Here is a 24,777-nt window from a genome sequence, read left to right on the forward strand (position 1 = left end):
CACTGCTTTTATAGATGTGAACCTTTGGGACCCCAGACCACTGATGCTACTGCTTAGGGAGGGTTCTGTCAGCGGGCTAACCAGAGAAAACTCGATTGGTGATTACAAAGCCAGCAGTACCCAAAAACACCAGAGAGCCTAGGCCCAGGAGATAAACTATGATTTCTTCGTAGGAAGCTGTGACAGTTCTGTTCCTCTTTGCCAAATACTGAATTTCCAGGAGTTGTGACTCAATTCTGGCCAACAAGTTTTAAAAGGGTGCTGGCAGAGTTCTGGGAAAGCTTTTACTTTTGTGATAAAAGTGGTGAGATCAATCACATCACAAAGCTGTGGCAGCCACTTTGTGGCAAAGAGGAAACAAACGAGGATGAAAGAAGGGTACAATGAAAAGTCTAGGTTAGTGGTGGCAAACCTATGGCATGCATATCATTGAATGCTCTAAAAGGTTTGCCATCACAGGTCTAGGTCCATGATGAGCCAAAACCTGTGACACCCACATCCAGATTTCTTATTAGGTGAGGGGAAAACAAGCACTCTTTTTTTTTTTTTTTTTTTTTCAGGCTTTTATAAAAAAATAAAGCACTCTTTAAAGTTCTGTAAGTCAGGTGATGTTACTTAAAACAAAATTTGTTCTTGGTTTTCCAGGACCAGGGATTGAACCTGGAGCCTTTGTGCTTAGCTACATCTTTTTGTTTGTTTGTTTGTTTGTTTGTTTTTTGTTTTTGAGACGAGCTCTCACTATATAGTTCATTCTGCCCTTGAACTCACTATGTAGCCCAGGCTGGCCTCAAACTCACAGCGATCCTCTTGCCTCAGCCTCTCAAGTGTTAGGATTGCAGGCTTGCCCCACCATACCCAGCTCCAGCCCTTTTTTGTTTTGAGAAAGGGTCTAAGTCACTAAGCTGTTCATGCTGGGCTTGAACATGCAGTCTTCCTGCCTTGCCCTCCCAAAATACAAAATGCATTCTCAACTGTGGGACTTCGTGAGGACAGAAGTATAAAAAGACAGCTTACTGGTGTGTAGTATGCTTGGGTCCCTTTTGCCACTAACTGCAAACCTTTTCTCAGCCTTTATGTCTATGCATTGTGCCCTCAAACATCACGCATCATTATAAGGTGGCTGAAGTAACTGTAAGCTGCATCTAGCTGTCCTGCATCTCCTGCCTTTTAGCCAGCAGGTTGATGTCCAAATTCTGAGCTACAGGTAGCTTCAAACTCTTTTATTGGGAGCGTGAGCAGAAGACAAAGCCCCACTGGGCACAAACGTGGAACCACAACTCCTGCTGGGCAACATGGAGGAGTTGGGCTTTGGGCCAAGCTCTCCTGGCATGGCCCAGTGAGCACCTATGACCTTACACCTCCCCTGGGAAATGTTTATTCCAGCCCTGCCCTCCACATTCCCAGCCCCCAGGCTCACCTCCCACACCGACAAAGACACAAGCAGGCCGCAAAAGGCCATTCAAGAGGCTTTCTCCATTTTATTTCTTTGGGAAAGGAAAACGAAGTCTTTCCATCACATATGGTAGAGATATATATTTATATATATTTATATATAATTTATTTTGTGGTTGGACATCCCAAAGCTGAGACTGTTCTTTTTTTTTTTTTTTTTTTTTTTCTTTTTTCTCTTCTCCCAGCCCCTGAGGCTCAGGCCCAGGTTCTGGGACAGGTGCAGTGAGGGGTAAGTGGAATGGGCAGTGGTTGCCAGGGTGGCCTCCCACCCAGCTCAGGGACCCGGTGGGGACCACCTGAAGGGGCTGTGCAGATAAGAGGCCACACAGAGGGGCACTCCTGTTTTTGTGGGGGATGCACAGCTCATTAAACAGTCACCAGTCATGGGAGGAGGCTGGTCAGGGTTGGGGGAACTTGCTCACAGTAGTTGCCAGCTCTCTCTACCCTGCTCCCAAACTCAATATTGGGAGTGGAAGAGAGAGTGAAAAAGAGAAATACAAGGGCTGAGGGCCAAGCCTCCTCCAATTTTTATTGCTGGTGAATTATAAATTTACTTTCTTAGAAGAGAACTTAAAATTTCCCTTCCTGTCTTGGGGTGATAAACTCTGAGGGCCCCCCAGAGAAGGAAGTGATACTGACTGTCCCAACCCCTACTGGTGGCCCTGCCAGGTCTCCCTGGACAAATTTCTGAGCCAACTCAGAGCCTAGGCAGGGAACACCACAGTGTCCCTCTCAGGTTATCCTTGTTCTTCAAGGGCAATCACATCCAACCCTCCCTGGGTCCCTGAAACAAGGGCCTCAGGCTCAGACTTGGGCCAGTGGGGCTGGGAAGCACGCAGTGCACCAAAGGTCAAGCAGAATTTTCTACTGGAAGAAAAGGTGAGACTTTGGGGAAGAGGCAGCCTGGGAAGATGACGTTCTGAGCATGAAAGCAGGAGGCTAGGAGAGGTGGGTGAGGGAAGACACAGGAAGACATCACAGACACTCATCTGACCTCAGAAACCAGGCAAGGGGAGTGCCTGAGAGGCAGGTAGCACTTAATAGCTGTAGTTAGAGCCAGACGGTGGCCCTGGGTGTGGGGTCAGCCAAGCAGCTGGGGTGGTTGCCCTGGGGAATCCTGGCTGGAAGGGTGAAGGTTTAAGCCTCCAGGTAACCCCTTCCAAGAACAGGAGGGCAGATCTCCCTGGGCACTGAGCTGGTAGTCCCAGCCCTGCCCTCCACCAACACATGCATAGGGACACACACTCAAGACCAGGCCAGACTCTGAGGCCTGAGCCCAAGAGACCTTGGGGGGGAGGGGCTGGGCAGGTAGCCCTCTCAACCACAGGCAGGCCATCTGCTCCCACGTGTCCTGCCAATCTGCCCAGGGAGGGAGAACACCACAGGAAGGAGAGAGGCCAGGAGCCCAGGGTCTATCAGCCTTGGCAGACCCGTGTAGGCCCCCTCAGGCTCCACGGCCTAGGAGGTGAGCACAGAAAGCATCGCTAGACACAAGTGGCCAACAGCAGCAGCCCACACCCCGAGGGGCTGCGGCACCTCACCAGCACTGCAGGCCTGCCGCCTCCATCTCCAACAAGGGGCTGCCCAGAGGGGAGCATACTCCCTACTACCTGGGCCCTCACCTTACCCAATTAGCCCTCCCACAGCCCTCCTCAGGGCGAGGGTGCAGGGGACTGCCCACACAGGCAGTGCTGGAGCTGGGAGGGTGCCAAGGGGGCAGGAGGAGCCTGGTTACAGCTGCTTTGAGAACCTCTTTGGTCTGGGGATCTGGGAATATGGGGGAGATGGAGGGAGGGGATCCTGGAGACTTGGCCTTCAGACAGGACACTTGTCAGAGGGCCACGTGCCCAGGTGGAGGATCAGATTTCTGTGGACTCAATGCGCTCAAGGCGGGAGGGGGTCCAGGCCTTCTTCTCCTCGCCATGTTGGGGGGTAGGCGTGCTCGCACCCCCTGCCGCCCCGCGCTCCCGAAGCCGCCGCTCCAACTGCTGGTTGCGCTGGTACATCTCCACATAACTCAACTGCAGCTGCTTCTGGTACTCGATGACCTTCTCCTTCTCCTCCAGCCACACTCGGCGCTCCTCTGCAAAGCTGGCACCCTGGCGCTCCCGGGCCCGCCGCTCAGCTGCCAGCTCAGCCTGCAGCCGCCCCACCTCCCGCCGCAGAGCCCTCGTCCCACTCTCCCCGCCAGCATCCGCCTCCCCATCCATGGAAACCAAGGATGCAGCAGAGGCCACCCCAGCCTGACGACGCATCTTGGCCTCATCGCTCTCACAGGAAGCCAGTGCCTCCTGTGGTTCGGCTGGGTCCACAGGGGTCAGCGCCGGCTTGAGGCAGGTGGCAGGCAGCTCACCCTCAGCCAGCTCCAGGCTGGCCTGTTTGCTGCCGAAGGAGTCCCTCAGGCTGAGCAGCTGCTCCTCCTTCTCCCTCAGTGAGGCCCGGCCCTCCCGCAGCTGTGATCGCAACCCCACGATCTCACTCAGCTTTTGGGACACATCAGCCTGTGAGTCCTTCAACTGCTGCTTCAGAAGGGAAATCTCACCGGCCTTCTGGCATACCTGGGCAGAGACAAGAAGCCAGGGTCAAGGCAGAGTTCTGTTCCCCGCAACCTGACCCCCAGATCTGGCACCAAAGGCACCAAACTTCCCCAGGGCTCAGGCTCAGCCCACATCAGACAGGACAGGGTTGACACCCAGACCTCCCTGTAGGACCCAGCATGGCTCATCTTACACTGCCCAGGGACAGCCTCCCATCTTCACAGATTGATTTGGTTCCCTCATCTTTTGTGATGTTCCCTCGCCCTTGCAGTAATGTGGGCCCTGAGTCCTCCAGAGGGACAGAAGGAAGGGAAATCAGAGGGGGAAGGCTGGAGTCCCCTGCCCGCACCTCCCACTTAGTTTCCTCCATCCTGGGCAGGAAGTCGGCCTGCTCCTTCTGGCAGGCAGCCACCTTGTCCTCGAGCTCTTCCCGCTGCCGCATCAACCGGGCTGCCTCCTCCTGCAGCTGCTTCTTATCCTGCTGCAGCCGCAGCACCTGCAACTGCAGGCCTTGCTGGGCGCGCTGAGCACGGCGGGCCACCTGCTGCAACTTTCCACTGCAGCCCTGCCGCAGCTCGGCCAGCTCGCGCTCCCACGCCTTCTGCCGCTCCTCCAGCACCTGGGCCACAGCCGCCTCACTCTGCTCCAGGCTGCGCCGCAGAGCTGCCACCTCCTGCTCCTTCTCCCACAGTCGCTCCTCCAGCTCCTGGATCAGCGCACTGGGCGAGGGTGGTGAGCAGGCTGCAAATGGCAGGCCTCCACCCCCACCCTCCCCAGATCCCAGGTGGCCTGGCCGCCCCATGGATGATGAGGACCCACTCTTGCTGGAGGCCCGCCCGCTGTCTGAGGTGCCTAGGTCCTGGTATCCCGAGCCCCCACCACTGCTGCCACTACCATAGCTGGCAGTGCCGATGCGGTTGATGTGGCTGGTGGAAGCACTGAGGGGCGCCAGGTGCTGGCTGTAGCTGGAGCTGTAGGTGGGCAGGCTTGTGAGTGAGTTCCGGCCTGAGTCTGAGAGGCCGCCCCCACTCCCACCCGCTGGGGTCATGGTCCGAGACTTGTCCAGTCCACCCTTGAGGCCACCAGGGCCCTGTCGTCCCTCAGGGGTCCCATTGGTCTGTGGGGGACACAAGTTCTGCATGGAATGGAAATTCTTGGGTACAACAGGCTTGAAGGCTGATGGCCGAACTAGTGGCTCTGAGCACTGCACAAAAGCAAGGCAGGGGGAGTGGGCATCAGAATGTGGCCTTAGTCTTGATCCCAGCCTCTCCCCTCTGGCCAAGACCTGTTCAGCACCACCTCCCACCCCACCACATCTCCACCCTAAGGTTCCCCATCCAGGTTTTCATCTTATGTCTCCCCCAGGCCAGGTCTCTGTCCTGAATCCACTATCAGAACTTGGCCCCAGGGCTCACCCCACAGCTCCTCCACCCAGCTGCCAACCTGGCTCATACAAGAACGCCCACCTTGCCCTCCTCTCTGGGCTACTTCCGCCCCAGAAATGGGCTGTGACGGTCTTAGGCCCCAGTGACTGACCTGGTCTAGCTTGCCAGAGGTGGCCAGGAGCTTGGGTGGGTGGCTGGGCTCACGATATTGTGGTGGGGCCTTGTCGCTGCCGCCGCTGCTGCTGCTGCCACCACTGCTGCCTACCACATTGCCGCAGACATCTGTGTGGTCACTGCCCCGAAGCTCGCCATTGAGGTAGAGGGAGTTGGCGAGAGTTTTGTCGTCAGAGGGGTAGCGGCCAGGCCTCTCCCTGCTGGCCCCACTGCTGCTGCCTCGGGGGCCAGGGAAACTGCCCTGACTGCCCCCAACCCCTGTTCGGGTGCCCACGCTCTTCATAGCAAACTCTTGGGCATGGGCCACCCCACTGCCCACACTGCCCATAGCCAGGCGGGGGTCTGGGGGTCCAAGCTCAGAGGGCCGTGGAGCAAAGGCCAGAAGGGGATCCCGCCCTGGGTCAGCACGCACAGGCAGTGTCTCCAGCTTCGCCATGACTATGCCAGGAGGGCACTGTGGACACAGGTGAGAATGCAAAGGTCAGACCCTATTCCCACTCCCACCACCCCAGCCAAGTCAGCCCTAGGCCCTCAGTGTCCCCTTTCCCTACAATGGGTATGAGGGTTCCAAGCATCCCAGGTGAAGGAATAGGGCTGGGTAACGGTGGTAGCCTGGTAGTGGGGACTGCCTGTTGCTCCAGGGCGCCATGCACACACCCTACTCTGTTTAGCTCGGCACCTTCTGCCTCAACCCCAGCCTCCCAGACTCAGGGACCGCTTTAGCTTTTGCCTGCAACTCCCAGAATTTAGGCCCCTCTTTCTCAACCTCATGGGCTAGGTAAATGGGTTGGAAGGGGAGAGAATCCAATAGGGAACCTCAGAAGATACTGGAGGGCGAGACACAACCCTATCCAAAAACTGAGGGTGGAGGTCTTTCCCAGCCCCCTACCCTAGGGTGTTGCAGTCAGGGGTAGAAGCGGAAGCTCACTACCAGCGCAGGCTTCTCTCCTTGCCTTTCCAAGGGGTCGGGGGCTATCAGGTCCTCAAGCCTGGGACCCTCGGAGGCCCGGTCTGCAGGGGCCATGTGGCTCACTCTCGCAGTAGGGGCTCGGCCCGAACCAGCTGCGCGACTTTGGACGAGCAGACCGAGCCATTCCGGACTGCAGTTTTCTCCTCTGCGAAATGGGAGGAATGAAGAACTTACCTCGTGGAGCTGCCGTGCGCAACGCGCCCGGCGGCGGCGGGCGCGGGGGTAAACGGGTCCCCGGGTGCGGTGGGCGGAGCTTCGGTGGCGAGCGCGCGGGGGTCGCAAGTGGGCGCAGCCAAGGATGAGCGGACGGACAGCCTCGCTACGGCGGGTAGCGAGGGCGCCCTCCCGGGGATCTTCCCAATGCGACCGCACGAGAACCTGGCCCAAGGAGTACCCCTCCCTGAGGTCAGCACTCTGCAGAGGTCCCCGCACCAGCCGAGGCAGGGACGCGGCGTCGCCAGCAGTGGGAGCTGGCGGAGCCTCCCTCGGGGCCAGCGTTTCCCACAGGTGGGCGGGGGAGAGGGGCGGGGCCTCCGAGCCCAGCTGCGCCCCAGGGGATCCCGCGCCTGCCGAGCCCTGCTAGGAATGCACTGCCACCAGGAAGACTTCCTGGATTACCCGCGCCCCTCTCCCTGTGGACCTTGACCCTGCTCAGTTTACCGTGAAGTCCTCGGAGCCAGTTCTGTGGGTGTGCGCCCCCTCCCCCAAGGCCGGCCCACAGGAGATGCAGGAGCAGGGCCTCGGGTTACCTGTGCTGGAGAGTGGCCTTGCTTCCTGGTTCCTTTGTCTCAAATCCGCATTTGGGATCACCTGCCCCAGAGACCTGCATAATCCGGCCTAATAGGGGCGCCGAGCAATGCCGGCCCCGGCTAGCCACTCATATATGTGTGCCAGAGAGTAGAAGCAGCACCCTTCAGGTCCTTAACCCTTAGTCCCCAGCACCCCCCGCCCGAGAAACAAGGCAGGAAGCCCCTATTCCTTATTAAGGTAAAGAGATTCATGGGCTGTCCCCTTGAGTGCTCAGCATAGGTCTTCTACCCAGATGCCCAGTGCTGTGATCTTCCTATCAGGCTCCAGACCAAGACAGCTTGACAAAACCTTTCAGGGTCTTCTGGTCACACTAGAAATTACAGCCCTAGGTAGTGGGAAAGTTCACTACCAAGCTGATCCAGTGCCTTTGCAGAATTCCATTCTCTCATCCATGCTTCCTCCGGCCAGTCTGTCCCAACACAGGGCTGGGGACTAGGTTGGGGCAAGAGAGGCCTTAGGGTTCAGATGAAGTATAGGATGGGCAGGTACACACTGCCCCTCAGAGAGGCCTTCATAAATTTGGTGCGGTAGGCCTCTCTTGAATTATCCTAGTCCCTACTGAGACTCCAATCTCCAGCATTCTAACCCTTGGCCTAGAAATCTTCAATTCTAAACATGACCCTTTTCTCTTGCCATACTTGGGTGCAATGTAGGGAACAGTTAGGACTGGGAGGATAGCGGCTGAATGGCTGGAACCTTGAAACCAGTGGGAAGGGCTGGGCAGGTATGGGAAGGGCTGGGCAGGTTTGGGGAGGGACCAGCAAAACCTCAAACAATTGGGATTCAGGTGGTGGGGATAATGCAGGAGTTGGGCTGGGGCACCAGGGTGGATGTGACACCCTTAACATACAAGAGGAGACTGCCTAGGAGAAATAGGTGCTTTTGAGAAGACCAGAAAAAGATGCCTCTCTCACAATGGGGAGAGAGAATGGGATTGTGGGTATCCTAGGGTGGTGTGGGTGGGCCCAGCTTAAAGCTAGAGAGGCAGGGCACCAGAGCTCTGGGAAGTCTTGTGGGAACAGAAAAAAGGCCAAGGGACCAAGTTGGGTATGGTGGTACACACTCACAGTCCCAGCTACTGGCGAGGACCACCTGAGCCTGGGAATTCATTGCTAGGCCCGGACAACAGTGAGACTGTCTCAAAAGCAAAGAAAGAATGTGGGAGCACTTCTGCTAAAAAGAAAGCCAGGGACCAGATACAATTGAGATAGCAGAATGTGCCCTGGATTTGGCAGCTGAAGACATCACTGGTGTCTATGTCAGATGGCTTTAGAAGAGTGGTGCAAGGCAAAAGCAGAGCACAGGGATGGAGGGGTGCAGAGACAGAGAGATGGCAGAGTTTGCTGCTAAAAGAGGCCAGAGAAGGCCATCACTTAAGAAGGTTTGGGATCCAAGTGCTTTTTTTTTGTTTGTTTTGGTTTGTTTTTGAGGCAGGGTCTCACTATGTAGTGCAGGCTGGCCTTAAACTCACTATGTAGCCCAGGCTGCCCTCAAACTCACAGTGACTCTTCTGCCTCAGCCTCCCAAGTGCTGGGATTACAGGCATGTGTCACCACTCCTAGCTATTTTTATGTTTTATTTCTTAAGACAGGGTCCCACTATGTATTTCAGGCTGAGCTTGAAATAGCCTAGGGCCAGGGATGTAGCTCAGCGGCACAGCTCCTGCCTGACAAGCTCGAGGTCCCGACTTTGATTCCCAGTACCAAAAAAAAAAAGAACTAATGGACTAGCCTGGCCTCATTTGCAAGAATCTTTCTGCCTCAGCCTCCTGAGTGCTGAGATTCTAAGTGTGCACCAACACGTCCAAAATATTTTAAAATTCTGAAACAAGGTATAGTTAAGTTGTTAAATTGCCCAGGCTGGGCTTGAACTCTCAGTCATCCTGCCTCAGCCTCCCAGAGTGCTGGGATTACAAGTGTGTAACACCACACCCTGCTCCAAGTGCTTTTTTAAGCACCTGCTAGGGGACTCTTTCTAAAGGGCAAATGAAATGAAATATGGTTGAAATTTGAATGTGCTGCTATGCCAAAGGAAGGCATCACTAGTAAGATAAAGATCCAGGTAGGGCACTAGCAAGGGAGGTACACCAAGGGCCTGGGCGTGGGCAGAAACAAATCTCAGAAGTGCACATGTGGATCATGATAGCAGGTAATGTCTGACAGTTGCTTTGTAAACTGTAACGTGCAACAGAACCATGCAGCACCACCTCCTCTGAGGTCCAGGAAAGGAGAACCTGACCATAGCTGGGGGCTGGTTATTGGCCACTCTACTCCACTGTTTCCCTACAATATGTGTGACCTCCCATTAAGCTCAGATGCCGCCTCCTGAGCTTCCTTTCTCTGTGCTCTACCTGTATAGTCCTTGATTGTAAGCTTTCCCTGGAGCTTCCTTCCCTATTCTTGCTTTTTTTTTTTTTGAGACAAGGTCTCACTATGTAGTTCATACTGGCCTTTAACTCACTGTATAGCTCAGGCTGGCCTCCAACTCACAGCAATCCTCTTGCCTCAGCCTCTCCAGTGCTGGGATTATGGGCATGCGCCACCATACCTGGCTCTTGCCCATATTTCTAAACTGTCATGGTCAGTGCTTGCAAGTGTTCTCTGCCTCTTGCTTCTCCCATGCTTGAGTTGCTGCAGCTTTTCTCAAAATCCCAGCAGGGAGCTAGCAGGACAAGGAGAAGGATACTTTTCCCTGATAAGCAAGAACTGCATGGGAAAGGTCAAGGTCCTGAACTGGCCCCAGTAACTGTGGTCCACAGTGGCAACCTCGTGGCATCAGCATGGGATGACAGCCTGTTGCCTGACTGCCTCTATCTCTGTCCCATCAAACCTCAGTGCCTGAGACATTGTGCACTGTATTAGTGGTTATAAAGGGGCTAAGTGCAGGTCCCTCTGAACTACTGTGACCAACCAGGCCCATCCATAGCTAGGAATGCTTGGGGTCATGAAAATCCCAAACCCAGGCCTTTCCACTTCCTAAAGATCTCAGTAGCCACTCCTGCCAGCACCCTTGCTTGGAATCTTCACTGGTTTTCTTCTGCACTCCCTCCCTGACCTGCTAGGGGACTCTTTCTAAAGGGCAAAGCCAATCTTGTTCCTGCTCTGCCCATATCCTTCCATGAACAGGGTCAAGGGCAGTAGATGGAGTTCTGGTGACATCAGCTCCAAGTGTAAATCACAGCTTGACTGATGCAGGTTATTTCACCTTTGGTTTTCACACATAGCTTGCAGGAATTTTAAGAAGTATGTGTATTATGGGTAAAATGCTTCATATTCCTTATGGTCCCCAGACCCAAGCAGAGCTTGCGGTAGGCTCCCCTAGGCCTCTCCTGATGCTTATTCCATATCTCCCATGACCTAAGCACTTCTCCACTCCACACACAACCTTTTCTCAGTTCTCTGTGCCCATCCCATATCCTTCTAGAACCATTTCAAATGCTGCTGCTCAAGACAGCATTCCTCATACCTCAGGAATCTTGGTGCATTTGGCTCAAGACACCTCAGGGAGATTTCACTCTGAAGACACCCCACGGCTGGCTGGTGGATGCCCCAGGGGCAAGAGTCCTAGGGGCCTCTGGGCTCTGGCACCAAGACATGCAGGACTAATGCATGTGGGAATAGTAGTTATAAGCCATGCAAATATTCAATGAATCCAGGCAGAGAAACCAGCAAGGGCTTCCAGGATGATGGACGGATGGAGGGAGGGGAGGATCCTGGGGCACTTTAGGGCTTTTGGGGTGCAGAGATCTCCACAACTTCTTGGTTGGGATGTGTAAAGAGAGGTGCATCTTCCCTTGGAGGCGTGGGCACTGGCAGAGGAGAGGGCCCACCCCCTAGATCCTGGCTATGATGAAGCTGGTGTTTCAGGACTGAGGGGGCCGACAGCGCGCCACCCCCCCATCCCGAGCACACACGCGCGCGCACAAGCCTCTGCTGGGGGTGGGGGGCGGACGTTCGCTATTCACCAGCATCCCAAAGCTCGCTGCGCCAACAGATAGAGACCCCGGCCACAGGCTGTCGGCAGAGCTGCCCGTGGGTTTCTGCAGTGGAGGAAATCCCGCTTCCACCTCCCCGGACTCCCCACCAACGCGTGTGGCCCCGGGGGGCGGGGCGCAGAGGGAAGAGGTGACATAATCCGGGCCGCACCCCCTCCGGCCGCCACCCCCCCTCCCCGGGCCGGGCGTAGCATCCATGACATCATCGGCCTCATCTCAGCACCCCTCCCCCGCCCCGGGACCCTAACTGCGGGACGCGCCCCTTCCCCTGCTCCGGGTCCAGCCAGACCCGCTGCAAGGTACTGCGGACACGGCAGCGGGTCGCAACCAGGATGGGTGCCGCGGTGGGCCTGCCTCACTTACTCGCTGCCTCAGGGTCCAGCGCAGGATCTCCGACGCGGCGCCACCGGCTCGGCTCGCAGGCGCAGCCCGAAGCCCGCCCGGCGGGGAGCACTGCACGGGCCCGGCTCCCTCCGCGCCCCTCCCGCTCCCCGCCCGGGCCCCGCCCCTCAGCGGCTGCGGCAAACGCGGGCCCGCCCTCCTGCCACGCCCCCCGGGGCCGCCAATCCCCGGGCTGGGGCGGGGCGCGGCGCCTTAACCCCTCGGCCGCTGAGAGGCTACCATCACGTGGGTCCCGGATCTCACCCGCTCCAGGGCTTCGGAAGTCTGCCCGAGTCCCTCCGTCCGTCGCCAGTCACCCGCCTCGCCAGTCACCCGCCCTCCTAAACCCTTGGGCTGAGCCGCTAATTCGTCCTCTCCAAAACACCTAGCGGGACTGCGCCTCCCCATTCCATCTTTGGCGAGGGGGACAAGACCCTCTGGTTGGGGAAAAGGCTCTCAGCTCAGCTTCGCGCCCCATTCCCCTCTTGCGCTTGCTCTCCTGGAAGCAGCCTCCCAGCGGCACCTGGGACCCTGCAAGTCTGCAAGGTGGGGGTGGGATGAGCCGTCGCAGGTGGATCTGACCTGAGGAGGGAGACCCGTCAGGGCCCAGGGACTGCGGACAGGCCTGTGGGAGGTGTAAAGCCCAGTAACTACGGAGCGGATTTGAAACTTGCTGTTCAAGGTTCGCCGTCTGGAAGGAGCAAAGAAAGCCACACTACCCAGTAGTAGCAGGGTGGGAGCGCTTTGCCTGTGCCCCATGCCCGGCTTAAGGCGGCTCCAGCCTCCGCGTTGCATGCCTGGGTGAAGGAGCGATTAAGTGCAGACTTAATCCCCGACTTGGCGCCAGCTTCCCACGCGCGGGCGGCGTTCACTGTGCGTGTGGGTCCAGAGATTTCGGGTGGCCCAGGACTGCCAAGAGGAGGGAGTCGGCCTTGAACTGTAGTACTAGCCTTATGGGGAAGCAAGCTGCTGGGCCAAGGGCTCAGGGTTAGCAAAAGCCAGGAGGCACCAGGGTCTGTCTTAACAACCGCAGCACAGTCTGGGATTTAACACATTACATCTCTGCTGTAATAGCTGATGTCCTTGGTCTTGTCATTCTATGTTAGTTTTTATTTCTTGGTGTTTTCTATATTTTTTCCACATTTGCTTTTCTACGATTTTTAAGGTAAAAAGCCTGGTTTTGCTTCTCCTAGTGGCTGCCTTTAATTTATATTTCAAATTAGCTAATGACAAATGTCTACATTTTTTTTTCCTTTGGGTACCGGGAATCGAACTCACAACCTTGCACTTGCCAGGCAGGCGCTGTGCCGCTAAACTAAATCCCCAGCCCCTTACGTTCTCTTTTATGTAATGAGAAATTGAAAAATTTTTGACACATAACTGTACTTTTGGTGGGGTTTTACCTTCACACCTTTTATCTGTTCACTTTATCCAGGATGAGAAACCCAACTTTTGTTTACATTTGTGTGTGTGTGGTACTAGGGACTGAACCTAGGGCTGTCTCACTGAGCTCCTTTTTTTTGGTAAAATTTGAGAGAGTCTGAACTGGCAAATTGGCCGGGCCGTCGTCCTGTCACATCCTCCCAGAGTTCTGCTGCCATAAAGATTCCTTTTTGTCAAGGTTTGAGGATGTATCCCAGTGGCAGAGCGCTTGCTTAGCATGCACAACGCCCTGGGTTCAGCATTACAGAAACGACTTCTTCAATCAGTTTTGGCTTTTACCAGCTCTATTTTTAGTTACTTTCAATGTCACTGCCAGTTTTTTATGCTATAGTTATCCATTCGTCATTTGGACCCATCTCTCACGTGACTGGTGATTTCAGAAAGGACAATTTCTCTAAGCCTTTGCCCTAGGTGAAAATGCCTTCATGGTTGTGCAAATGTTTATAGAATTCTTGTGTCTCAAACTTCTCCCCTCAAAATTCTCCTGTCTTATCCCATTGTCTTCTAGCACGGAAAATGGTAACAAAGCTGGGCTTGTCTGGTTAAGGCCCCGTGCTTGTAAGGGTTTTCTTTATCCTTGAAAGTCAAAACACATTGCCAGCGTAAATCTCTGTGGGGGCCTTTATTCATTTTCCAGACACAAAGGATGTCTCATCAGCTTAGAAAAGTCTTCTAGTATGTTCCTGTCCACATTCTGTGAACAGATTTTTTTCTTTCCCCTAAGACTACCACATTGGATCACCATTGTCAAATCTCTGTTCTGTTTTTCTTCATACTAGAAAAATATCTCATTTTTCTTTACCATCACAAATTTAATTTTCTCCAGTCAAGAGTACTGTTTGTTTTGACAGTAAGACATTTCATTCTACTTATTTTTATTTCAGTCAATTTCCACTCTACCTCTATTTTTTTTCTTAACGAAGGAGAGATATAAGTTGGACCTCAACTTTCTCTTCATAGTTCTCTGTTCTTATTTCATACAGAATGTGGTCTTGCATCTTCAGAAACACCAAAATAAGAGAACACTATCTGTTTTAACACAAAAGAAAACCTTGATAAGGTAACTATTTTCTGGGAAACAATTACAGAAGACATTGAAAATACCCAGGAAGCTGGGCGTGGTGGTGCACGCCCGTAATCCCAGCACTTGGGAGGCTGAGGCAGGAGGATCATTGCAAGGTCGAGACCAGCCTGGGCTATAAAGTGAGCTCAAGGCCAGCCTGAACTGCATAGTAAGAACCTGTCTCAAAAAAAAAAAAAAAAAAAAAAAAAAAAAGGAAGAAAATATCCAGGAAATGTCCCCAAAAAAAGACGCTAAGTTTAGTTTGGTGGAAAAGTTCTCTTGAACTTTCACTAAACAAATCATCCTCATCCTGTAAATTAGAGCCCAGAAAAGACAGTACTATTTCATGTTATGAAGCTACAATTCCCCTTTGCCAATTTCTGGTAACAGCAGGATAGACAGAAAAACCACAAACTATTCATAATAGTTTGGGGGAATAATCTTTTGGGGTTGTTTTTTGGACCTGGAATGGAACTCAGGACCTCATGACTGCCAGTCAGGGTCTCTGCCACTGAGCTATATCCCTAAGTACAATTCAAGGAAATAAAATTAAATACTATGTATATGAGTTAATAAGCTGAGTGTGCCAAAGAAAAAGCAATCATTAAATAAAACCATTCATGGCTGGGTGGGGTGGCAATGCACCTGCAGTCCCAGCAACTTGAGAACTCCCAGACCAGGTACGGCAAGAGAGAGACTTCATCTCAAAAAAGAAAAAGAGAGAGAAGATCATTCAAAAATAAATATCCAAAAGAATGTTCCCAATTAACCAGGAACAGCTGAAATTTAGATTCACTATTATGTGCTAACCTGACTTTGTTAAATCAAGAAGGCAACTTATTGCACCTGTCTCAAAAATTTAAAAGGACTGGGCATGCAGCTCAGTGTGAAGGCCCTGGGTTCAATCCCCAGTACCCCCGCTCCACACAAATCAAGACTGATGCTAGCCCATGTTGGTGAAGCTATGAGGAAACAGGACAGGCATAGTGGGGCTTGTTTTACAGTCCTAAGGACTGAACCCATGGCCTTCAACATGCTAGCTAAGTGCTCTACCACTGAGCTACACATTCCTCAGCCCTCAAATTATTTCAGTTAAATTCTACTCTTCTGTTTTGCTTTGTTTTTTTGAGACAGGGTTTTGCTATGTAGTTCAGGCTGGACTCGAACTCACGGTGATCCTTCTGCCTCAGCCTCCTGAGTGCTGGGATTACAGGTATGTGGCACCATACCCAGCTTCTATTCAACTTTTAGAGATTAGTTAAAAATTGTAAGAAGAGGGGGGCCATTCTTGATCCGTCGACAGGGTTGCGTGCTGCCAACTTCACTTCTGCCCAGGTTTTAGTTTCTGTGGTTACGGAAAATAAAAGTACTCCTGCCTCTGAGCCTAACCATGTCGTCTCACAAGACTTTCAGAATCAAAGGATTCCTGGCCAAGAAGCAAAAACAGAATCGTCCCATTCCTCAATGGATTCAGATGAAGACTGGTAATAAAATCAGGTACAACTCCAAGAGGAGACACTGGAGAAGGACCAAGCTGGGACTGGAAGGAGTTCCACATGAGCAGCAGCACATTTACCCTCTCGGAGGTCACAAGATGATACCCTCTTTATCATGGTCAAGAAAATGTCACCGTATCAAGCTTAAAAAATACCACTGGCTGGACAGTGGAACATGCTTAGTCAGGAATCTTAATCTTTTTTTGTGATCAGTACTGACAGATCAATAATAAATATTTGAAACCTTTAAAAAAAATCATGAGATGAAAAAAGAGATAACGTTCTAATTCATCTTCTACTGGTAAAATGATCTTAATGCCAAAAAACTGACAAGTGATATAAAAGAAAATTGTAGCCAGGCATGGTGGTGCACACCTGTAATCCCAGCACTCAGGAGGCTGAGGCAGGAGGATCATTGCAAGTTTGAGACCTGCCTAGGCTACAAAGTGAGCTCAAGGCCAGCCTGAACTGCATAGCAAGACCTTGTCTCAAAAAGACCAAAAAAAAAAGAAAAAAAAAAGTGAAAGAGGAACACAGAAGAGAGGGGAAGGGAAGTACGACTATAGAAAAATGGTCAACAATGCAGCATCATTAGTTTTACAGATTGAGGAAGAGGGTCACAAGCCAAGAAAAATGGGTGGCCTCTGAAAATTTGAAAAGACTCTCCTGAAAGGAACAGGCCCTACTTTAAGCTACAAAACTGTATCATAATAAATGTGTATTGTTTTACAACATTAAATTTGTGATAATTTGTTACAGCAGCACTAGAAAACTAATATATATAACAGATGCTCATTCACTTGTTGAATGATGAAACTGCAAATCGCTGTCTATAGATGAATGGGCAAAGAGAAACAGATCACTCACAGAACCAAATGGCCAATTAGCAGTTGAAAATACTTTAAGCTTTGCTGATACTGGGGCAATGCAAATGGAACCCATCAAATTAGCAAAGACTACTCTGACCCTGTGGGGTCCTACCCACCAAGTCACCAGGAAGGGGACTTGGGGCTTCTCTAGGATGACTGCAGTTACCTATAAGCACTAATCTGGGGACAGAAGAGGCATTGTAGTCCACACTACACTTAGGTGTTTGTACTAAAGTTTTTTATAGCTATGCTTGCTTTATGAGGAAATGAAAACCCCTGGAACTGGGCCAAAGATTCCTGGGAATTACTAGTCAAGGGCTTGGGGGTTATCTAGACCAATATAAAAGCATAACTGAAATGGTTATGATAACAGTATGCTGAGGTCTTTTACCAGCTTTTTTCTAAGCTAAGCTGTATACACATAAACACATATGTACAGATGGTCCAAGAAAAATGTTAAGGAAAAAAACTGAAAAATAGGGGCTGGGGATTTAGCTCAGCGGCACAGCGCCTGCCTGGCAAGCGCAAGGTCGTGAGTTCAATTCCTGGTACTGGAAAAATACCAAAAAAAAAAGAAAAAAAGTTGAAAAATATATACTCATGACTGTATTCTCCCTATCACCATTCTCTACTAGTTATACATTTTATCTATGGCTTATGCATTTGTGTTCCCCCTCTGTGATACTGGGGACGGAACCCGGGGATTCATGCATGCTAAGCAAAAGTTCTACCACAAGCCACACGCCCAGTCTCTGACCTCACTATAGCATTTTAATATTGTTTGTGTAACTGACAAAAGAACTCATCTATACCTACACACTCTAAATCTCACTGCAAGGTATTAGATACAAAACAGAAACAAGGGCCAGTTACCACCCCAAGTAAGTGCTAAGTACTCATATCTACTTGTGAAACAGGAGGGTCTCTCTTGATATTTTTAAACAGGGTTTTAGTACGTAGTTCACGCTGGCCTTGAACTCATAGTGGTGGTTTAATAAAAATTTTATTACCTGCCTTTGTGTCCTTCACATAATTATATTTGCCAACTTTTCTTCTCCTAAGTTGCTGAGTAACTGGAATGTGGAAAAATGACAATTTCCTAGTGATAATGGATTATATGTTTAATAATTTTTCACCTATGGCAACTGTATTTATTATGTGTTTTAGACGTACCTTGGGATGAGACAATATGCACAAACTAACAAGACATTAAGGTAACTGGCAAACTAGACATAAACCTTGTGTCCACACAGACACAGTGTTCGGTGAACTACACAGTGAACTATAGGATATCGCTCAACAACAAAAGTGACCTGAGTTATCTTACTGGCAAACAAGTAAAAGAAAACTTGTTAAAGCAGCAAATGTATTAAATCTCATTCATCTCTGACATGGTTGGACCATTAATAGTTCTGGGGGCTTTTATTTTTTATGGTGGTAGGGATTAAACTCAGCACCTTGCACATCCTGGGCAGGTGCTATAGCACTAAGCTACATCCCCAGCCCTAGTTTTGTTACTATTACTAATGTGTTTTATATATCATTATTACTTTGGTCTTTTTGAGACAGGGTCTTACTATGCAATTCAGGCTGGCCTTGGACTCATTTGTAGCCCAGGTTAGACTTAACTCATGGTGATCCTCTTGCCTCAGCTTCCCGAGTGCTGGGATTACAGGCCTGTACCACCAGACCTGTCAATGTGTTTTTTATATATGTTAGAAATGCAAGTCAAGACTTCCAGCAAAATGGCAGAGTGGTCAGTAGCAGAGAAACAGCATCTCCAAGATTTGGCATACAGACGTCAGGATATAAGAATGCAAGGAAGAGGAGGGAAGTGGATCCTCAGGACCCAGGCAAGGATCTGAAGCAAAAATTGAAGCCCATGGGTAGAGAGAAGAGACTTCAACAAATAAGGTGGCAGGTGGTGCTTTTTCCCTGGGCCCTCACTTACTGCATGGGAAGGGCAGCTCGAACCTACACAGTGACTACTGGGGACCTCAGAGACCTCCATGGAGACACACTAGTGGAATGGAGGGGAGAATGCAGCAAACTGCAGTGGCTGGTGAGTCATTCAGGTTCAGATGTTCCCCAGGAGAGGGCAATTGGCCAGCAGCCATCTTGGAGAAGGACAACGGGGCTCAAAACACAGAACAGCTATGGGCTGATGCCATCTAGCCAGGGTGAGGCAGAACTGAATTCAAGTTGGCAGGAGGTCAAGGAGCTGAGTTCAAGCCAGCAGGAAGGACATGGATTGTTACAAGCTAAACAAATCGGGTTCCAGCCTCACAGCCAGAAACCAATTGAACTTCAGTGAAGCTAAATGTACATTGCTGAGATTATCCACTTTTAATTAATCAACATGGATATGGACTCTCTGCCCACTTTGTCTACTAGTGACAGCAGAGGCATACCTTGAAGTGGACATTTTTAAAAATTGTTTTTCCTTGTTTTTTTTTTTTTTATTGTTCTTGCTTTTATGAGTGTGAATTGTTTCTAGTCTTGTTCTCTTTTTATTTCTTGCTTCTTTCTTTCCCTGTTTTCTTTACCAGTTTCCCAAAGTTTGTATCATCTTCCTTTGTCCTTCAGCCTTGCTACTAATTTCTTCCTCCTCTTCTTTTTCTTTTGGCCTTTTTGAGGCAGGGTTTCACCATGCAGTTCAGACCAGCCTTGAGCTCACTTTGTAGCCCAGGTTGGCCTTGAACTCATGGTGATCCTCCTGCCTCAACCTCTGGAGTGCTGGGATTACAGAAGTGCACCATCACACCCAGCTCTGATTTGTTTTCAACTGTTATATAACCACAAATCTAGTTCACACAGTTAAAGGTGGCAAATTAGTATGTACCACAGTTTATCATTTTCTAGGCTGTGTTTGATGCTATTGTTACTGCTGAGTTTACTACTTTAGACATAATTGTTCTAATCAATTGTTCTTCCTGATATGCCAAGACTGAGATTGCCTAAGGATCACAAACAAAACTACAGGCCAATGCCAAAGAACCAGGGGCTAGGCCAAATGGGCATCAATTTTTCATCCCCAATAAACTGAAGAGGTGGGATTTTGCAAGACTCAAAATAACATCTTAACCAACCCAAAACTTATGTATAGTAACTGGGCATGGTACTGCATACCTGTAATCCTAACAATCTAGGAAGCTGAGATAGAAGGATTGCCAATTTGAGCACAGCCTGGGGAATTCAGCAATCCCTGCCTCAAAAATAAGAAAGAGTGGGCGTGTTGGCACACATTTGTAATCCCAGCACTTGGGAGGCTGAGGCAGGAGGATTGTTGTGAGTTCAACACCAGCTTGGGCTACAAAGTGAGCTCATGGCCAGCCTGAACTGCATAGCAAGACCCTGTCTCAAAAAAAAAAAAAAAAAAAAGAAAGGGCTGGGGATGTAGGTTAGTGTTAAGGCCCTGGGTTCAATCCCCAGTACTGCAAAACACAACACAACAAAATGAGATACTGTTCAAAGTCTAAAAACCACAACCACAGTGGAAGAGCTGCCTCCAGTAGCGAGACTAGGGCTTTGGACTAGAGGTGTGGGGTGTGGGGTAACGGGGTATTAGAGGAAGGTGCTGACAAGAGAGAGAGTAATGAGTTTATGAGATACATGATTGTAAAGGTCAAAAAAGTAAATTACTGCTGGGCATGGTGGTACACAGATGTAACTCCAGCACTCTGGAGGCGGAAGCAGGAGGATCACCATGATTTAGTGGCCAGCCTGGGGTACATAATGAGTTCAAAGCCAGCCTGAACTACGCAGTGAGACTCTGTCTCAAAAAAAAAAAAAAAAAAAAAGCAAGTTATTGATTCAAAACACTAATTTACTAACTAACTAAACATTCTCCTTTCCCAGATCACCAAAAATAGCCCAAACCTCTGGGCTCAGCATCCACCTCCCTTCCCACGTCTGGCTCTCTTTGCTGTACAGTACAGGCTGGCCTCGAACTCATGGTGTTCCTCCTTCCTAAACTGAACACTCCATACTCATCTAAGTAGGGCCTAAGATCCAACACACCTCCTGCACCAGTCTCACTGTGGAAGCCAAAGGAGTCACTCAACTGTTGGTGAATGGAGAGACCATTGGTATCTTCCCAGAGCTCAGCTATTTTAGCCTGTTTTCTGAGGCTTAGCACAAACTGAGGCCATGAACAGCTCAATGTGTTAATCTTAAACTTTTTGTTATGGGGAATTTTAAACATGTTGGAGAAGAGATTAGTATAACTTCCACGTACCCACTACCCAGTTTCAGTAATTTTCAACTAATGGCTAATCTCCTAAATTGCCATCACCTGAAAAGACAAGCTGATTAACTACATAGCTCTCTAACCATGGGGCTTGTCAGTAACAACCTATGAAGATCTATGAAAAAGGGGTTATGATGAAACCAAACTGAACCAGGCTATTTACTGGGAGGATGTGGTATCAAAATAGACCTATGCTGGGCTGGACGGTGAAGACAGGGTTCCCAGGACAAGCACCACTGGGGAGTTACAAAAACCAGAACTTACCTGGTTGGAGCCAACAGTCAAAAGTTCCTGATGAAGGAGAGAAATTTAACTCTGAAAAAGGGTCCACCTAAAGGTTTCAAATGTTCAGGTAGAATCACAGTGAAACTTGGGGTCCTTGGTCCTGAATCTTTAGTCTTACCTGTATCAGCCACCTCAGACAGTAACCCTGGTGCTCCAAGATAAACAAAAACTGCTCCCTCAGAAAGGAATAAAAAGCGGGGTGTGGTGGTGCATACGCAGCACTCAAGAGGCTGAGGCAGGAGGATTGCTGTGAGTTTGAGGCCAGCCTGAACTATACAGTGAGACCTTGTCTCCAAACACTAAAAATAAAAACAAAAATAACCACCACAAAAACAAAAGAGAGAGAGAAGAAAGGAATGAAAATTAAAATAGAAACAAAAAAATTAAAATAGAAGCAATGAATAAGCAAATGTAAATCCATAGTACTGAAATATTTATAATTAGTTCTAGTGTCACATGTACAAATCAGTAATGCAATAATTATAATACCATATGTGTCTACTTTTTAAGATATACAAACACTTAAAGTAATTTCTAGCTTTGGGTTGTGACTCAGTGGCAGAGGCTTCGGCATCATCCTGAAGGTGGGATGCTGGGCCTGGGGCTGCTTTAGGCATCATACCACCTAGACAGCGCAGGAGGATGGCTGAGGGGAAAGGACAGAGTTCCTGGGGCTGCTATCTTGCTCTGCAAGAAACCCCTTCTGCTGGGGATCTTAATACTTATAGCTTTATCACCTGCCTTTCTACCTACCCCCACCTTTCATTCCTGGGCTCTAACCTTGGCTGCCCTCTACAATCTCCGACTGATATGTTCTGATCCTACCCCCAGAGATTCGGATTTAACTGATCCTACACGGAGCTGGCGTGAGACTATGGAAAACGCCCCAAGTGACTGTAACGAATAACCAGGACTGAGATACACTGACCTAACTATAAGTCATCTCTACTTTCCCTTTGTAATTTTATGTTCCTGCCTCACACTGTGGTTATGTTTCCTCCCTCTCCTGCAACCCAGATGGCCTTCCAAACAATGCATGCAGCTCTTCACACACTAACTCAAATGGTTGCCGTTGCTGGAATTAGCAGTCACACCTCACCTGGAGTTAGGTTCCACATCAATGCTTATAGCACCACAGGAGTCAAAAGTCACTCTTGACACTTCTACAAGGCTCTGGACCTTGACATACTGTTTCCCCATCACCTATCCGTAGTTTCCTCCTGGACAGGAACAGAAAGCTGCCTTCCCCTCCAGGCACCAAAGGAGGTAGGTGGTTTGTGTTTCAGGGTTACCATGCATAAAGAATACATGTTTAGACATGTGCTTCAGCCCAGCAGGATGCTCACACCATGAACAGCCCAAAGAACTAGAGTGACTGACCCTACAGGAGACACACATCTTTCATCACACCCACTCCTGAGCATATGGTCCTCACAGCCACCAGTGGGGTGGAATCACCTACACCATTTAAGATGTTTCTGTCAAGGCTAGAGAGCTGAACTCAAGTGATGTGCCACACGAACCATGTCCTTCCCCTATACAACTACACTCAGCTGAAGTCAGCCTTCCTCTTCCTCTACCTGCCCTGCAAGTAGCTGGCTAGCCTCCCTCCTTCACTGACTCCCTTCTTGGCTCCCTCAAAGGCTGCTTCTTCCTAAGACTCTACCGTTGTACCTCTCATTAACTCTTCTCCCCATGGCTCTCAGCCCTACCTAGAGCTCCTGACTCATGAGACTTCTGTGCACAGTAAAGGATGGCGTGGGCCTAAGAGCTCTCCCCAGCTGGGATGGTGGTACATGCCTGTAGTCCCAGCCATTAGGAGGCTGAGGCAGGAGCATCACCATGAGTTCGAGGCCAACCTGCACTACATAGGGAGACCTAGCCTCAAAAAAAAAAAAAAAGCTCTCCCCATTTTTACTTTGGGGGCTGGGCTTACAGGGCACAAAACAACATAGTAAGTTCACAATAGGTTTTTTTACAAATGATGAAAATGGGACTTCAACCAGCTTATAAGGGACCCTCCTTATCTCTCAACTCTACTCTGAGGTCTGGATCTCACCTGCTCATCTGAGATCCCAGGCCAGGCCATCTGCCACACCAAGTCAGACCAAGCTCAGCAGTGCTCTCAGGCCTTTAATCTGCAACTTCCTAGCCACACTTCATCACTGCCCCAGCATGGTGGGAAGGGTGAAGACATATGTCCAGACACACCACACCAGTTCTGAGTCAAGAGGGAAGGGCTGGGGTCAGGCTGGGGTCAGGCTGGGGTCAGGCTGGGGCCTGGGCTGGGGGTTCCTGGCCCCAGGCGATGAGGGAGTTGCTGGCCTGGGCAAGCTCGGTGATGGACACTCGGCCCCGCTGTCGGATGAAGTTGGCCACAGCAGCCAGTTCCTCTGGGGTTATGTAGATGAACTTGCCCCGGTCGTCAATCACACCTGTGGGGACATCAGGTTGGAGGGCTGAGCCATTTCGGGCCCTCCCACCTGGCCTGAGAATGCCCACCCATTTCTCCACAAACTTGCCTAGACCCTTCAGGTCTCCTGCCTGTCTGGCCTTTCCTGGCTGCCTCCCATCCAAGCAGACAAGTCAGTCAGGCTTCCTGGCCTGTCCTTATCAACCACCGCCAGTTTGACACTGCTCAGCATGCCCTCCTTCTAACTGTGACCAGCTACTTGGTGTCCCTTGTTGTACACCCTTTCCCCACCCAGAAAGGGCATCCTGGCTCTGCAAGGAAATTCTGGAGCCCCTGTGACTAGATACTCCCCAAGGTCAGGGCCTGTATGATTGATTCTCAACCTCTCACCTGTTAGAGTCCCCTCAGCCAGCAAGTCCTGGATTCGATTTATGGTGTCCTGTGAGGAGAACAATTGGAGAGACAGGTGTTGTTGTCCCCAGAAGAAAACACCTGCCTCCTCCTTCCCACTACAGACAAATCCCTTCTTATTCTCAAGACTGCCCCGCAGCATGACTCTGTTGCTTGTCTGCAGGAGCCTGTTTCTGGGCTCTGCAAGATCCCAACAGAGGCTCTCTTCCAGCGGGCAGGGGGGACAGCAGCGGAGACATGTGGCCACAAAGCAGCCTGTGTACAAGGGAGTTGTCAAGGTAACTGGATTTGGGCTGTTTTGGTCACAAGAGCTGGTGGAGGGATGGGATTTTTTTCTTTTTCTTTCCACTTGTTCTTCAGTCTAGCAGAAATGCAAGATTCTCAAGGTGCCTGGAGACATCTACACTCTATTCACGCTTGATTGCGGGCAGATTAAATGGGCATTAGGAGATTCCATCTTTAGGCCAGGCCAATCCTGCTGGCCACACAGACCCCACTCGTACCTTCCAGGGCTTACCTGAGTCCGCAGGCCCACCTGGGAAGCCAAATCTTCCAAAAGCACAACCTTGGACTGCTACAAAGGAAGGGGAGGAAAAGGGAGAAGCTGACCTTGGGCAAATCCCTCCCACATGGGTGCCCTCTGAGGTCTGCATTCTCATCTGACCTGTTCTGTTTAAAAGTTGTTTTTTTTTTTTTTTTGCTGGGCATGCTGGCCCATACCATTAATCCCAGATACTCTGGAGACTGAGGCAGGAGGATCCCAAGTTAAACGCCAGCTGGGACCCTACTTCAAAATAAAATTTAAGCTTGGGATATAGCTCAGCAGCACAGTGCCTACCTGGCAA

At 50.4% G+C, this 24,777-nt stretch overlaps 2 protein-coding genes across 5 annotated transcripts in view; both read right to left on the minus strand.

Moving 5' to 3' along the window:
• Positions 1–1,458: 1,458 nt before the first annotated feature.
• On the minus strand, positions 1,459–11,839 carry LOC102023145 (leucine zipper putative tumor suppressor 3). 4 transcript variants are annotated; one of them, XM_005380783.2, is made up of 5 exons: positions 11,686–11,839; positions 6,480–6,663; positions 5,526–6,002; positions 4,339–5,193; positions 1,459–4,010 (listed from the first exon to the last, which is right to left on the minus strand). In XM_005380783.2, the coding sequence occupies exons 2-5, from the start codon at positions 6,570–6,572 to the stop codon at positions 3,312–3,314; spliced, it is 2,124 nt and encodes a 707-aa protein (XP_005380840.2). In that variant the 5' UTR covers positions 6,573–6,663; positions 11,686–11,839; the 3' UTR covers positions 1,459–3,311. The 4 variants fall into 4 exon arrangements, with proteins under 4 accessions (XP_005380840.2, XP_005380839.1, XP_013367721.1 ...); XM_005380782.2 differs by lacking the exons at positions 6,480–6,663; positions 11,686–11,839 and adding an exon at positions 6,693–8,738; XM_013512267.1 differs by lacking the exon at positions 11,686–11,839 and having other exon boundaries at positions 6,502–6,586.
• Positions 11,840–21,524: 9,685 nt separating this feature from the next.
• Positions 21,525–24,777, minus strand: part of Ddrgk1 (DDRGK domain containing 1) — a 12,817-nt gene continuing 9,564 nt past the window's right edge. The window contains exons 7-9 of the mRNA XM_005380785.2: positions 24,450–24,506; positions 23,912–23,960; positions 21,525–23,543 (exon numbers count right to left, since the gene is read on the minus strand). Coding sequence (XP_005380842.1) covers positions 23,377–23,543; positions 23,912–23,960; positions 24,450–24,506 — 273 coding nt within the window. The 3' untranslated portion in view covers positions 21,525–23,376. The remainder of the gene's footprint in view (positions 23,544–23,911; positions 23,961–24,449; positions 24,507–24,777) is intronic.

The sequence above is a fragment of the Chinchilla lanigera genome, unplaced genomic scaffold, assembly GCF_000276665.1.
Source record: "Chinchilla lanigera isolate Chin_1 unplaced genomic scaffold, ChiLan1.0 scaffold00014, whole genome shotgun sequence".
In the NCBI taxonomy this organism is placed as follows: Eukaryota; Metazoa; Chordata; class Mammalia; order Rodentia; family Chinchillidae; genus Chinchilla; species Chinchilla lanigera.